Raw genomic sequence first — 14,363 nt, 5'->3', positions numbered from 1 at the left:
GCTAGATCTAGCTCACAGCAACACAGTGGTAGCTGGATCTAGTTCACAGTAACACACGGTGGTAGCTAGATCCAGCTCACACCAAAAACGCAAAGATGACAGCAAAACAGTTGTAATAATAGGTGTACACATTCATTCTGACAGGTTGAAAAAGACAAAGGCAACATTGCTATTGTCACGTCTTCTCAAATCAAGCGTAAGCGGAAATAAAACAACTATAAATCACGAAAAGCTTTCTATAAAGAATGAGTGGTTTAAAATAGGTGCCAAGATTTTAAATACATAAAATACGATGCCGCACACTTCACGTGTAGTCAATACAATAGCATTTGATGCTAGTTCGGATCTAATAGGCTACCATTAAGATCGGTGTCGGGAAGAGTTAGTCATCCACTAGTCACTGTGGTTCATGGTGCCCCCCCACCACCTTCCCGTTATCTAATCTCTTACCGGCATTCTACGCGCATGCATACGCACACATCTTCTAGCGGCCTTCAGCCTCTTTGACATCACCACCCCCGCCTCCCGCCTTATGACATAACGCCTTGCTTCAAAGAGGCCTGTGTCGGCGTGGCCTGCATGAGGTCATTGCCATCGTTACAAGCCACACGCAGAGCCAGGTCACATGACCAGCCGCCCCATTCACTACAAAACAACAAAAAAAAAAAGTTTCCACGAAACCTGCCGTGGAGCGGACACGAGTCTAGTCTGGTCTATTGGCAGCACAGATGATCAGGAGGTGAAAGATAAAAGAGGACACACACACACACTAAAAAATAACATTAAGAGATCTAGATCTAGTTCCCTTTTCCCACTATGTCAAAAGTAATACACATCAAAAGAACAAGTTTTATGACTAACCGGTCTTTCATTCATTACAAATAAGTGAACATACAAGAGAAATATAAAAAATGCTTTATTTAAAGCGAATGTATAAATCTTTTCTACTAGAGTTTATAAAATTCTAATGATATGCATCAACTGTGCAATTTCTAGGAAAATCGTTAGAGCTGTTTTCGAGAACCGCCTTCACCCACCCAAGATTTTGAGCCCATGAATCTGCAAGCTGTACCATTAAACACGATAAAGGAAGTTTGTAACTACATGAGCTTGTTCTTGAGTGCTGTGTGATTGTTTCATCCCCTGCGATTTGTGCAATAGCTGAAAAGCTTGTAGAATATTGTTTTTAAAATGGTTTCTATATGTGTGCATAACTTTACATAATTATTGTTTACAAAAAAAAAAAAAGGGTTTGCTTTCACAAGACCAAAAGTAGCCGTTACACCAATAGCGGGCATGATTAAGCACCATGTTACAGTTGAATCTGTACTACGGAATTTATAAAGACCTCAATCTACTAGAGTTAAATTCACCAAGACTTAGATCTCCTATAAGCTGAATCTTATAAATAATTAAATCTGGTCACATTAAAAAAAAAAAAGGTCGACCACGAGGGCCGGATTTAAGTAGGTGGAGCCCCAGGGGTAGTATTTTTGTCGAGTCCCCTACACTTTCTCGAGTTTTAAGATCCACTTTAGTGACTTAAGAATGAAAATACTTATATCTAAAAGCATAATATATGTTAGAGTGCTTATACATTTAATCTCACTTTCCTTTTAGAAAAAAAAAATTCAATAGGCATATTTTAGTTTTAAAAAGTGTACATTTTTGAGTTCGTCGAGGGTAAGGCCCTTGGTAGATGCAATGTCGTAAATCCGGAGTTGTATTGTTCCGACCATGCTACAAGCGTATACTTTTTTTTGACAGTCGTAAAAATGCGAATTAAATGTTAGAAAAAAAAAAAAAAGTTTTCGACAGGTCGAAATTCGTATATATTTTATTTCTTTTGTAGAGGCCCCGGGCTGTAGCCCCGCCTGCAGTCCCTTATATTCCAGCCCTGGTCCGCACGAAGCTTAGCGATGTGAAACATTGATGATGCCGAGACCAATGGCTAACGAGCATGTCAAGTGACCGTACTTGACTCTGATTACCCTGTACGCAGAACAGACGTTTAGTGGTACTACTGTTCTATTACCCCGATAGTCATATATATTGTTACGTATTTCTGAATCTTCTGGCTAGATGTATTAGTTGGCACACAAATAAAAACACAGCAAAGAACTTGACGACTAAACTTTCAGTATCATATAACTTTAATGACTATTAACCCTAACAATTCGTTACTGTAACATGTAGCGTAGAAGACTGTACAATATCTGTCAGTTTACAGTTAGCTATACTTCGTTGCAATTCATCTCTTCACTTCGTTGCAATTCCTCTCTTCTCAACTTTCCTCGAGCCGTATTCCACAGAACAGACCAACGACACACTTCCCAGTGTCGCTCCAGGTCTCCCAAAGCTGAACCAAGTCGTACTCAAGTCTACCGAATCAGAGCCGCACACGTCTTACATCGACTGTATCGACTGTAACAGCTCAAGTCCACTGTAGTTCGCTGTATAGACTTTAACTTTAACGACAGTAGTCCACTCCAGTTAACTCTACCCTAGTTAACTTGCATCGAGTCGTACACATTTCTCTTCCACAGAGCCGCACACGTCTTACACCGTCTGTATCGACTGTAACGGCTCACTCACGACTCCATACCACTGACTTTCACATTAACTCTCTGGCTTATATAGAGTCCCTAATCGCTTGTCCAAAGTTGCACAAACACGGCTAGTATCATCTGGAATAACACGTGAGGAAACGTCACATCCTGTCTTTGTTTATACATGTAGATTCCAGAAAACATTGGCTGCAGTGTCATCTTGCCGGGGTCACAAGTTGTGACCTCTATCTGTCACAGGACATTGCTAGTACCTTTTGGAATAACATGTAAGAACACGTCACATCCTGTCTCTGTTTATACATGTACATTCCAGGGAACACCAGCTGCTGTGTTATCTCGTCGGGGTCACACGTTAACCTCTTCCTGTCACTGGTCATTTGTAACACTGCCCCCTTCTTAGATCTGTTCGTCCCGAACAGTTTCCATTTCACCACGATACTGAAGAAATCGATCGACGATCAAGTAGGAAGCTTTGGTGGTTGCCCCCTTCTCAGAGATGTTCTTTCAATCTGGCCGTTGTCCATCTTCTTTCCATAGAAGAATGGGAGCCAAATCCTCATTTTTCAGCAGGTCCTCACAAATGTTTTCATCAATCTTGGTATGGAAACATCGACCTTCAGATGACGACATTGGGCACTCTTGTCAAGAAAATTCATCAGCATTCTAACGAGTTCGTGCTTCACTGGCTGAGTTTTACATTTTCAAGCATCTTTTTACAGAGCTTCTTCAGAGATAACTAGGTTCATCACAGTACAGCAATATTCACATGCTCTTCTTTTAAACAACAGCAACTGACTTGGGTTTGTACGATGTTGGGTTGATCTTCTTGTACAGTTCTGTCACAGATGGTTACTCAATACAGTTCTGGCATCTTAAACTACTTTTTTTCTGTCCTTCTTGCTTCTGACTTAATTAGCGTTCTTCTAAAACCTCTGTTATACTTCATCAAACCTATTCTAATGAGGAATGTTCTTAGATTATTCTTTAGTGGCTTCACACTTTCAACTGATTCGTAAGGCTTTCTTCTTTGGTCTGATGGTTCCGGACAGAATCTTTCTAACAACATGGGCTATGGAGTTTCGTTAGTGAAAGGTGGGGGTCTATCAGTGGGAGAAGTGGTGGGCTTGTTTTCTAACAGCATGGGCTATGGAGTTTCATCAGTGCAGGTGGGGGTCTATCAGTGGGAGAAGGGGTGGGTTTGTATCTTGATCTTGTTGGAGCCATCCACGTTGCACTCTGCATATGTCGCTTTCTCCGCCTCCTCAATTTGATATTTCTTTGGTTGCGTTGATGTCGTTGTCGTTGTCTTGCTTTCCTGTCGATCAATGCTGATGGCAGCGACTTAGCACATAGGAAGGCATAGTATTTCATAGCTGTAGTCATCAAGACTGTTGATCTAACAAGTTGCTTCAGCATTATTCTTCGATGGGTGCTTTGCGACTGAGCTGCAAGTCCACTTGAAGGCAAGGTGTCAAACACGTCATCACCTTCATCCGAGTCTGGAGCACTCGCCTGTGGGGCAGGTTGATAACATTCAACGTGCAAAGGTCCATCACCTTCAGCATCAGATTCTATTGTGTTTCCTTGACTTTGACCAGGACTTCTCGCGCTGATCTTGACAGCTGGACAAGCTTCTGTTAAGTCTAGAGCTTGTTGGTGTATTTCTAAGCATTCACAGTCTTCTTGCATAGCTACGTACGTACAGTTCTTGTCAAACGCATGGGTGCAATAATCCAGCTTCGAGTTCCTCTCGTAGACAATGGCAGATAGACAGAAGTCTTTAAGGTCCACAGCAACAGGCTTGGACGCAGACCCAACGTTGTCTTGATCTGTTTGGCTGGTTGAGGTACTCATATCAGGTTTATCTGTAGCTAAAGCTTCGGTCAAAATAAAGGTCTCTTCTCTTGTTTCTTCAGCTGTCTCATTCTGCTTCTCGTTGAAATAGTAACAGCTACCGTCTCTTTTCAATTCTTGTGGGCCACATTCGTTTGGTTTGCTATCACAGACACATACAGCACAACCATCACCAGCATCCTTATCGTAATTGTCTGTATCGCCACATCCTTGGTTGGACAATTGTTCGCTGTTCATCAATGGTGTAGCTCTTTCATCAGTCGACTCAATCTGATACTGCTGTGTGTTCAGCAGCTCATTAATCATGATTCTAGTTTGATCTTTTATCGTATCTGTTTGTTCTTCTGTCTTGTTGGGCGTGGTAGCTATTTGTTCATTTTCATTCATGGCTTTGATCAACTGGTTAAATGAAGAAAATCTGGTGTTGATTTCTGATTCTATCTCCTTAATGCACTCTTTCACCGAGTTCATTTTGTATTGCAAGGTTCTCAGGAGCTCCATCGTATTAGGTTTGATTTCAAATTGACAAGTGTCCGGATTCTCATCTTCCTCCAACAGGGCTTGTCTGAGACGTGCTGTTAGCGTTTCCTTATTTCCGTTAAGCTGTAGACCTCTTTCTCGAAGCTCTTGTCTAAGTTCTTTCATGTCAAGTTCAATAAGAAGTTTGATGGAACACATTCTAGCCAGAAAGATCCCACTTCTGACACCAATTGTTACGTATTTCTGAATCTTCTGGCTAGATGTATTAGTTGGCACACAAATAAAAACACAGCAAAGAACTTGACGACTAAACTTTCAGTATCATATAACTTTAATGACTATTAACCCTAACAATTCGTTACTGTAACATGTAGCGTAGAAGACTGTACAATATCTGTCAGTTTACAGTTAGCTATACTTCGTTGCAATTCATCTCTTCACTTCGTTGCAATTCCTCTCTTCTCAACTTTCCTCGAGCCGTATTCCACAGAACAGACCAACGACACACTTCCCAGTGTCGCTCCAGGTCTCCCAAAGCTGAACCAAGTCGTACTCAAGTCTACCGAATCAGAGCCGCACACGTCTTACATCGACTGTATCGACTGTAACAGCTCAAGTCCACTGTAGTTCGCTGTATAGACTTTAACTTTAACGACAGTAGTCCACTCCAGTTAACTCTACCCTAGTTAACTTGCATCGAGTCGTACACATTTCTCTTCCACAGAGCCGCACACGTCTTACACCGTCTGTATCGACTGTAACGGCTCACTCACGACTCCATACCACTGACTTTCACATTAACTCTCTGGCTTATATAGAGTCCCTAATCGCTTGTCCAAAGTTGCACAAACACGGCTAGTATCATCTGGAATAACACGTGAGGAAACGTCACATCCTGTCTTTGTTTATACATGTAGATTCCAGAAAACATTGGCTGCAGTGTCATCTTGCCGGGGTCACAAGTTGTGACCTCTATCTGTCACAGGACATTGCTAGTACCTTTTGGAATAACATGTAAGAACACGTCACATCCTGTCTCTGTTTATACATGTACATTCCAGGGAACACCAGCTGCTGTGTTATCTCGTCGGGGTCACACGTTAACCTCTTCCTGTCACTGGTCATTTGTAACACTATGTTTAAGAGGGGGTGGCAGAGTTTTGAAAGTTGAATTGTTGTTGACCTGGTTTCACTACTGAGCTACAAGATCAAGTGGCTGAGAAAATGGGTGCATTTGTAATCTGTTAGGAATAAGTATTGATCTGAAAACTATGGCAGAGAGGGAGAGAGGGAGAGAGAGAGAGAGAGTGTCTCTGTCTGTTAATGTATTTCATTCAAATATTATGCAATGATAATTTCACAAGTTCAACAAACAAAAAGCTTATCTAAACGGGAAGAACCGCGAAATCATGCTATATATCTCAATACTGCAAGCATTAACTTCCCTTTTCTTTAAAAAAAATTGATTAAATACCGTTAATTGATTGACTAATAGGTTAATTTTTGTCTATTGATTCATGTATTGTCATCGACTATGAATAAGTGTGCGAACTTTCAACTGGATTCGAAAATGGGAAGTGGGAGAAAGAACATGTCAAAGAATCCACCCAGACACACGGAGTGAGTTCATATCAGCTTTGTAAAAACTTAACATGGGCATATGGTAGACCAATCGGAGCCAAAACTCGTTTCTGACACCGCCTTCTCTGTTCTCGTAGTGGCTTTTAGAGACTGTATAGTTTTTTATTCTCATCTGAAACTAAACTATTCAGCTTCATCTAATTATGTGCGTGTGTCTATTATGTTTATGAAAGATCGAACTCTTGTCCTTCGTACTGCGTGTGACTTTCTTCGCTTGCGCAGTGACGACGAGGGGCCGAGTGACCACAGAAGAATGACGTTCCGATTGAGACTTTTTTTTTTTTTTTTTAGAAATGTCACGTGACGTTCGATTCTTGGATGCCATTCATTATTAAGCGAATCTACGCGTGTTTGTCAACACCGAAACTATTTCATTTCGGTGTGGTTTTACTAACATGTACATTAGGCACTTAGAACATCAATTCAGGGGGATAGTCTTTTGAAGCATTCAAATATTTCAATAAAAAATGATCAACACTGATCAATGGATAGTGGTGCTCCATCTATTTGTTCTGAGATCGTTTCATAAGAGATGAGCTGAAGTCAATGCTTTCATAGTTTACACGTATACCCAACTGACAGTATTCTATGATTCATATCATGCTAAGTTAGTACAAATAGTTTTTTTTTTTTTAAAAAAGGTTTGTACTAAAGTCTGGGTCATCTTAACCTAAATACTAGAAAGAACTCAAACCAAAACGTTTATGGTGTCAGTCTTTACATTTAAAAAAAAAACAACTAACCAACAGACAAAAACTAACGTACTTTGGCGTAGTTAATATTAGTACCTTGTGTAAGAGGAGGAGCAAGTCGTGTGAAAGAGGAGGAGTAAGTCGTGTGAAAGAGGAGGAGTAAGTCATGTGAAAGAGGAGGAGCAAGTCACGTGAAAGAGGAGGAGCAAGTCACGTGAAAGAGGAGGAGCAAGTCGCGTGAAAGAGGAGGAGCAAGTCACGTGAAAGAGGAGGAGCAAGTCGCGTGAAAGAGGAGGAGCGAGTCACGCGAAAGAGGAGGAGCAAGTCGTGAGAAAGAGGAGGAGTAAGTCACGTGAAAGATGAGGAGTAAGTCACGTGAATCAGGAGGAGCAAGTCACGTGAAAGAGGAGGAGCAAGTCGTGAGAAAGAGGGAGGTTCATGTCTCATGTTCTGAATTACAGCAGTCAAAATGTGCAGTTGTCTTCGTCACCCTAGCTCTAAGAAAATACATTAACAAAAACAAAGTGCGTGAAACTAACCAACTAAAGATGCCTTTAAAAACACAAGGTTGTAATCATGTATGCAATCTAACGGAAATAATGTTTCCTTGTCTTCCGTTCCAAATCGATGGAATGATTAAGCGGTGTGCTGGGGGATCTAATGCAAACTCTGTAGTAGTAGACTAGGTACTTTCGTTCTTGTACAGCACTGAGCCAATGTCTTGATTCTCATACAAGTATCGCTATGAACTGTCAGAGTGGATCGAGAGAAAACGCTTTATGATCTAGTCACACTGGCGACATTAAATAAACACTTGGTTGCAAGATAAGGCGAAACTAATGATGTGTATTGTTGCCGTCATCTCTAGAGTTCCTCTTTAAAGAATCACACCACCCAACCCCCTCAGGAATGTGACTGAACTGCATGTCATGTGCAAGCGAAAACATTTAATGAAGAAATGTATCAAGACTACAAGGGGAGTCGAGTCTTTATTCAAACTGTATACATGCTCTCCAAAGCGCCCTCAAAGAATAACTGACATCCACAGCTGGGAAACTCCCCCAACTCACGATTGCTCCTTATGAAGCCGCGAATGTCGGAAGTTAGAGATATAAAACAAGATCCGTCATCAAAAGAGAACGCATATCATAAAAAAAAAAAAGCTGAGAATGGACCTCATTCACCAATCGTAAACAAACAACATTTAGCCACATGGTGCTCTATATCTTCTATATAATTTACGATCTCATGTTTAATTCATGATGGTTGTCACGTGACAGTTTTTTCCCCACTGTTTTATCAATAAGATCACGTGACTAAATGTTGTTTTGTTTACGATTGGTGAATGAGGTCCATTCAAGTGAACAACGCTGTAATAGAGTCATCCTTCCCATGCCTTGTTTTCCACCGGCGAAGATTAAGACCTCATGGCCATCGTCGAGTTCATAGGAAATACGATTGTGCTCATTTTTTGACCACGAAGGAGGCGCTGTGTATGCTGGAAACCTCTTTTTTTTTTTTTTTTTTTTTTTTTTTTTAGTTCATCTCGACATCCGGTTGGTACAATCAAGCAGGACGAAGTATTTTCGGACAATCCGCTTTGAAAGAAAGAAATCCCGACGCACAGCGTACGAGACAAAACAAAAACATGCTCTGAAAGGTCAACAACAAAGCAACGAAACAAATGAGACAACACGCGAGTCTTGAGAAGTGTTACGAGACACCGACAGCTTGCTCTAAATGTAGGGCCTAGCAGAATGTTTACAATTCCCAAGAGTCAACAGTCTTTGAAAATGATGTAATTACTATGTTTAGGGGGGGGGGGGGGGTCGCGATGGCAGAGTGGTTAAGCGCTGGGGTTCTGGGTTCGAATTTCGGCGAAGACTGGGATTTTGAATTTCGTCGGGATTTTTAGGGCGCCCCTGAGTCCAACCAACTCAAATGGATACCTGACTTAAGTTGGGGAAAGTAAAGGCAGTTGATCGTTGTGCTGGCCACATGACACCCTGCTCGTTAACCGTTTACCATAGAAAAGGGGAAACTTTACTATTTTTTTCACTTACCAATGCTATGTGTATCTTTACAAAAACGAGGGGACATTAGTATTAGGTCCAATAATTGCTGAGTCACAGTTATAGTTTCTAGGGAGGTAACTCGATTGTGAAAACAAGCAAAGGGTCTCACAACACGATTAAAACTCACGAAAATTGAGGGTTGTTTTTGAAGTAGGGTATCACGTGGTATCCAATGCCTCCAGTACAATCTAATTCAACCCACAGGTCACATTAAAACTCTTTCTAACTAGATCGACATACAGTCGTCCATGATCATTTCAAAACAAGATAAAACTAAATTAGCTTTCAGCAGCACAATATCAGCGAACAGCAATGAGATGAACAATCGTACTGTTTGGTTTTTCCCCCTCAAGTCTAAGAGTAACGTGTCCAAAGAAATCATGTTCTATAATCTTAATCTCTGATATTTACCAAATCTTCATTCAAGCAGTACTAAAAGAAAACAAAAAAAAAAGAGACACATAAAGGGTCAACAAAGTGCAGACGACACCCGACCAGCGGGCCTGTGAGAAAGGCAAAAAACTAATGGTTGCTATCAATCAATACAGCTTAAAAACGCAGCAGTCAGGAGAACTTTAGCAAACAAACCATGACTATATGGGTTATGAAATCTCAAACACAAAATGTCTGAACAGACTAAACTAAAATGTTTTGAACTAAAAAAAAAAAGAAACTAACAAAATATCTGAATAGACTAAAATGTTTTGAACTAAAAAAAAAAAAGAAACTAACAAAATATCTGAATAGACTAAAATGTTTTGTACTAAAATAAAGAAACTAACAAAATATCTGAATAGACTAAAATGTTTTGTACTAAAATAAAGAAACTAATAAAATATCTGAATAGACTAAGATGTTTTGTACTAAAAAAAAAAAAGAAACTAACAAAATATCTGAATAGACTAAGATGTTTTGTACTAAAAAAAAAAAAAGAAACTAACAAAATATCTGAATAGACTAAGATGTTTTGTACTAAAAAAAAAAAAGAAACTAACAAAATATCTGAATAGACTAAGATGTTTTGTACTAAAAAAAAAAAGAAACTAACAAAATATCTGAATAGACTAAGATGTTTTGTACTAAAAAAAAAAAAGAAACTAACAAAATATCTTAATAGACTAAGATGTTTTGTACTAAAAAAAAAAGAAACTAACAAAATATCTTAATAGACTAAGATGTTTTGTACTAAAAAAAAAAAAGAAACTAACAAAATATCTTAATAGACTAAAATGTTTTGTACTAAAAAAAAAAAAAAAGGGGGGGGGGGGAGGGGAGAGTAAAAGATATCAAGAAAATGCACATGGAAAAATACATTTCGTGACCACCCCTCTTTAAAAAAACCCACTACAACACAAAAGCAGATAATAGTGTTTAATCACTAAAACTTCAGAGGGGGGTGGCATATGGTGGTAAAGCATTTGGCTTTGAAACAAAGCGGTCTCAGATTCAAATCTCAGGGAAAAATAGTATTATTAGAACACCCCAGAATCCACCAAACTCTAATGGTAACTGACTTAAGTCATGAAAAGTAATGGTGGATGGAAAAAAAGCAAAGGAGGCTGGTCAACTTTGCATCAGAATCTGAAAGAGTTACTAAAACATTACTTCACTTTTACTACAACTTTAATGCCAATAGTTGATTGATTGACAATTGGTCCTCAATTAACTAGATCTAAAATAAGAAAATACCTAGGGTAAAAAAAACACAATTGTGTTTATCTTAATTGTGTAGAACTGCAGTTACAATGAGATAGATTTAAATAGCTATTTATTTTTTCTCTTGTATAATAGATGAGATGACAGAAAACCTAGATAGAAATGACAATTAAAAACCTGCCTCTGGCTAAGCCTTGATAAAACCAAAATTATGCTAATTGGCTACAGGTCATCAATATTGGGCAAATGGAGCTTGATTTAATCAGAAAATTCACTTATTTGGGTAGCGTTATCACAAGCAATGGAAATATATATATATATATATATATATATATATATATGTCGTATTTCAGATAGGGAAAGCAGGAATCATCTTTATAAAAAAAACTGAAGTCTATCAGAACAAACAAATCAATCGGCCTGGAGACAACGATCCACGTCTTCATTTATAATCATCTACTACCACATATATGTTTGCGAGATTTGGAAGTCATCCAGAAAGATTGATAAGAGGATAAACATGTCTCAGCAGCAATGGCCAAGAAGAATACTAGCAGCTTTCATATTCCTTAATATAAATGCAATGCAACTCATACAAGTGCTCCTTCTTCCCTGTGACCTGATTTTAGAGCATGGAATCAGCCAGGAAAACTAATGACTACAGAATTTAAGTCTCTAATTAACATCCACGGCTTGATTGTCAAGGGGCATACACATAGGATGAAGTTATCTTTTGTTAAAAAGGAACATCTGTAATTTATGCAGAATGGAAGACCACCGCATCCCTAGATGACTCTTGTATGGCCAACTAAGCGAAGGAAAGCGCTCGCAAGGTGGTCAAAGAAAGCGCTTCAGAACAACGCTGGCAGAAGAAAAGCAAGGTCAATGACACTAGCTCCAGCTGGAATAACCTGCCCAGTGTGCATTCCGGGCTCACATAGGTCTCGCCAGCCACATGAGGAGGCATAAAACCCCAGTGCAATGCCCTCAGCCCCCTGGATGACAAAGTGGTCATCATCGAACCATTATGGACGAACTATAAATACATCTATACAATAATCAGGTGTAATTAGATTAGGTCTATAATAGATTCTAGACCTATATTTATGTCATATTGACAAGTTCCCTTTCTGCTCTGGCAGTCTATTTCTTTACTGCCCTTTCTAACAATGATTACAAGGCTCCCAGACTTGGAGGGATCAGGAGGCAAGTTATATTATACTATATCTAGATCTGAGATTAAATTAGTAATTTCTACTCAAAGTACCCAAACTGGTGACACTGACAGTCAGAGGGAGCATTGTAATGATTTTTATTTAATTCAGAGGTTCTCAAACTTTTTTGACCTGGGGACTCTTTTATGTAAGCGAAAAAGCTAAATTAATGCATAGTATATTTACAATATAAATTACAAATGGTAAAAAAAAAAAACAATAACATTTTGTTGAAGGAGTATTTATCTATAACTTTTGTTTAAAATAATATAAAAAAGGACTTGTCTTGTGTACAATTGATGAGATTTTATATTTTATGAGTGTAGATTATGTCCGGCTAAATGTTTGTAAGAAGCAACCATTCCGCAAATCTCAACAAGCACAAATTTCTAGTCAGTTTCTTTTATTTTTGATGAGGTTAATGATGCCAATAAAATCACCTAGTACAAAAGAAGAAGATGGGAAAGCAGTCAACGACTTCTGTAAATTGGCCCATAATGCTGGGTATAAAATTGGAATCTGTTTTTGTGGTATCTTTGTTCAAACATTCAGTTTATATTCCTTGTTGTTTTATATTGCAATAAGTTTCTCCAGTATTAGAATGGATTAATCTGTGATAGGGATCCAAGTTTGTCTACAGTCTACATGCAAAAGGGCTCAAGAATGTCTTAAAATCTTAACAGTCATCACAGTTTGTAATATACATATATATTAAACAGTGAGTTGATTATTATTATTCCAATTATCCCATCAAATAAAATTGCTTTTACCCAAGAAATTATTTTAATTGTATACACTTTTCGGTACATCGTTGAGGTGCGCTGAAAACAGTTTGAGCACCACTGATTTAACCTAGATCTATATATATACTTTTATAGTACTATTCTATTCTCCAAGACTAGTATTAGTTATAGTATTAGTCTATCATGAGACTATAGATCTAGGTTTAGTACTTTAAAGTATAACACTTTTTAACAGAATAAACAGATTATTATTATTATTATCTAGACTTCTGGACTATATAGTTATAAAGTTATAGATCTAGATCTATATTAACTATATAGACTAGGCTGACTAGGTTTGAATCTACACATGTCAAGTACAATCTACTGAAATAGAATATAATAAAAGTTACTAAAGTAAAAAAGCCTATTGTCAGTATTGATTGATAATCATAATGATATTGTATTGTCATTGGTAGATCTAATAATTAATTCAATTGTAAAAGTTTCCTAAAAGGGGGCGTGTCTCTAAACTAAACATGAGCCATGTAACTGGATCAAGTAGATTATCATCAAGATTCTTTTCTGGAGTCTATCTAGATGTTGAATCTAGATAAACCTAGATTCTAGGTCAAGATTATTCTAGGCTAGTACTCACAATCGAGGTGTTTTTTCTTGGGACCAATGATTTCCTCAGTGGTTGCCTTGCAAACAGACTTGGCCAAACCCTGGCCTGCGATGCTATGCCTTGCGGCCACAACACGATCCATAATGCTTTGGCCCGCCATTTTGAAATAAAGAATAAAATAACAGTATCACTTAAATCCTGTTTACTTAGGGCCACTTAAATGACCCAGCCACCTTGACTATCCACCGCCTGACACCTTGCGAACTGCAGGAAGGGGGTGGTAATTAGTTCGGCAACACAAAATGGCCGTCTTGTTTAGTGGAGAGAAATAAAAAAGTACACGGTCACGTGATTTAGGATCCTTCATTTTTAAGAATAAACAATGTTCTTTTTTCTTCCAATTAAATAACCTTAATTTTGCCATTCTTTAAATGTTAATGGTCAAGTTTTTGCTCTATTGGTAATATTGCTTAATAACGAGAAAATTTTTCATAAAATGATCTAATTGTTATATCTAGATTTATATCTACAATAATTATATCATGTGTGTATGTCTATTTTAAAAAAAAAAAAAAAAACAAGAAAGATAACCGATTTTTTTTGTTAATGATGACATTGTTGTCCTTATAGCCTCCCATTCCTGTATTTGTTTAAGAAATATCTAGGGATTCTAGGCACCAAACATAAAGGGGAAAAATATTAAATATCTAGTGGTTAGGGTTGTAGAAACTATGAATGCAAATCTAAATGTACAACAAAAAGGTTTGCTTGTCACAAAAGGTAATTGCTATGTAATTCAAAGTTTGAGTTTTGAGGGTTTAATTTGGCTCA

At 38.2% G+C, this 14,363-nt stretch overlaps 1 protein-coding gene across 9 annotated transcripts in view; it reads right to left on the bottom strand.

The window, feature by feature from the left end:
* LOC106061706 (phosphatidylinositol-binding clathrin assembly protein LAP-like) overlaps nucleotides 1-13,852 on the bottom strand; it is a 50,420-nt gene extending 36,568 nt beyond the window's left edge. For all 9 annotated transcript variants that reach the window (XM_056034224.1, XM_056034221.1, XM_056034227.1 and 6 more), the window contains exon 1: nucleotides 13,563-13,852. In XM_056034224.1, coding sequence (XP_055890199.1) covers nucleotides 13,563-13,692 — 130 coding nt within the window. In that variant the 5' untranslated portion in view covers nucleotides 13,693-13,852. The remainder of the gene's footprint in view (nucleotides 1-13,562) is intronic.
* Nucleotides 13,853-14,363: the final 511 nt, after the last annotated feature.

The sequence above is a fragment of the Biomphalaria glabrata genome, chromosome 6 (genome assembly GCF_947242115.1).
Source record: "Biomphalaria glabrata chromosome 6, xgBioGlab47.1, whole genome shotgun sequence".
In the NCBI taxonomy this organism is placed as follows: Eukaryota; Metazoa; Mollusca; class Gastropoda; family Planorbidae; genus Biomphalaria; species Biomphalaria glabrata.
This window is presented reverse-complemented; position numbering and strand designations above follow the sequence as displayed.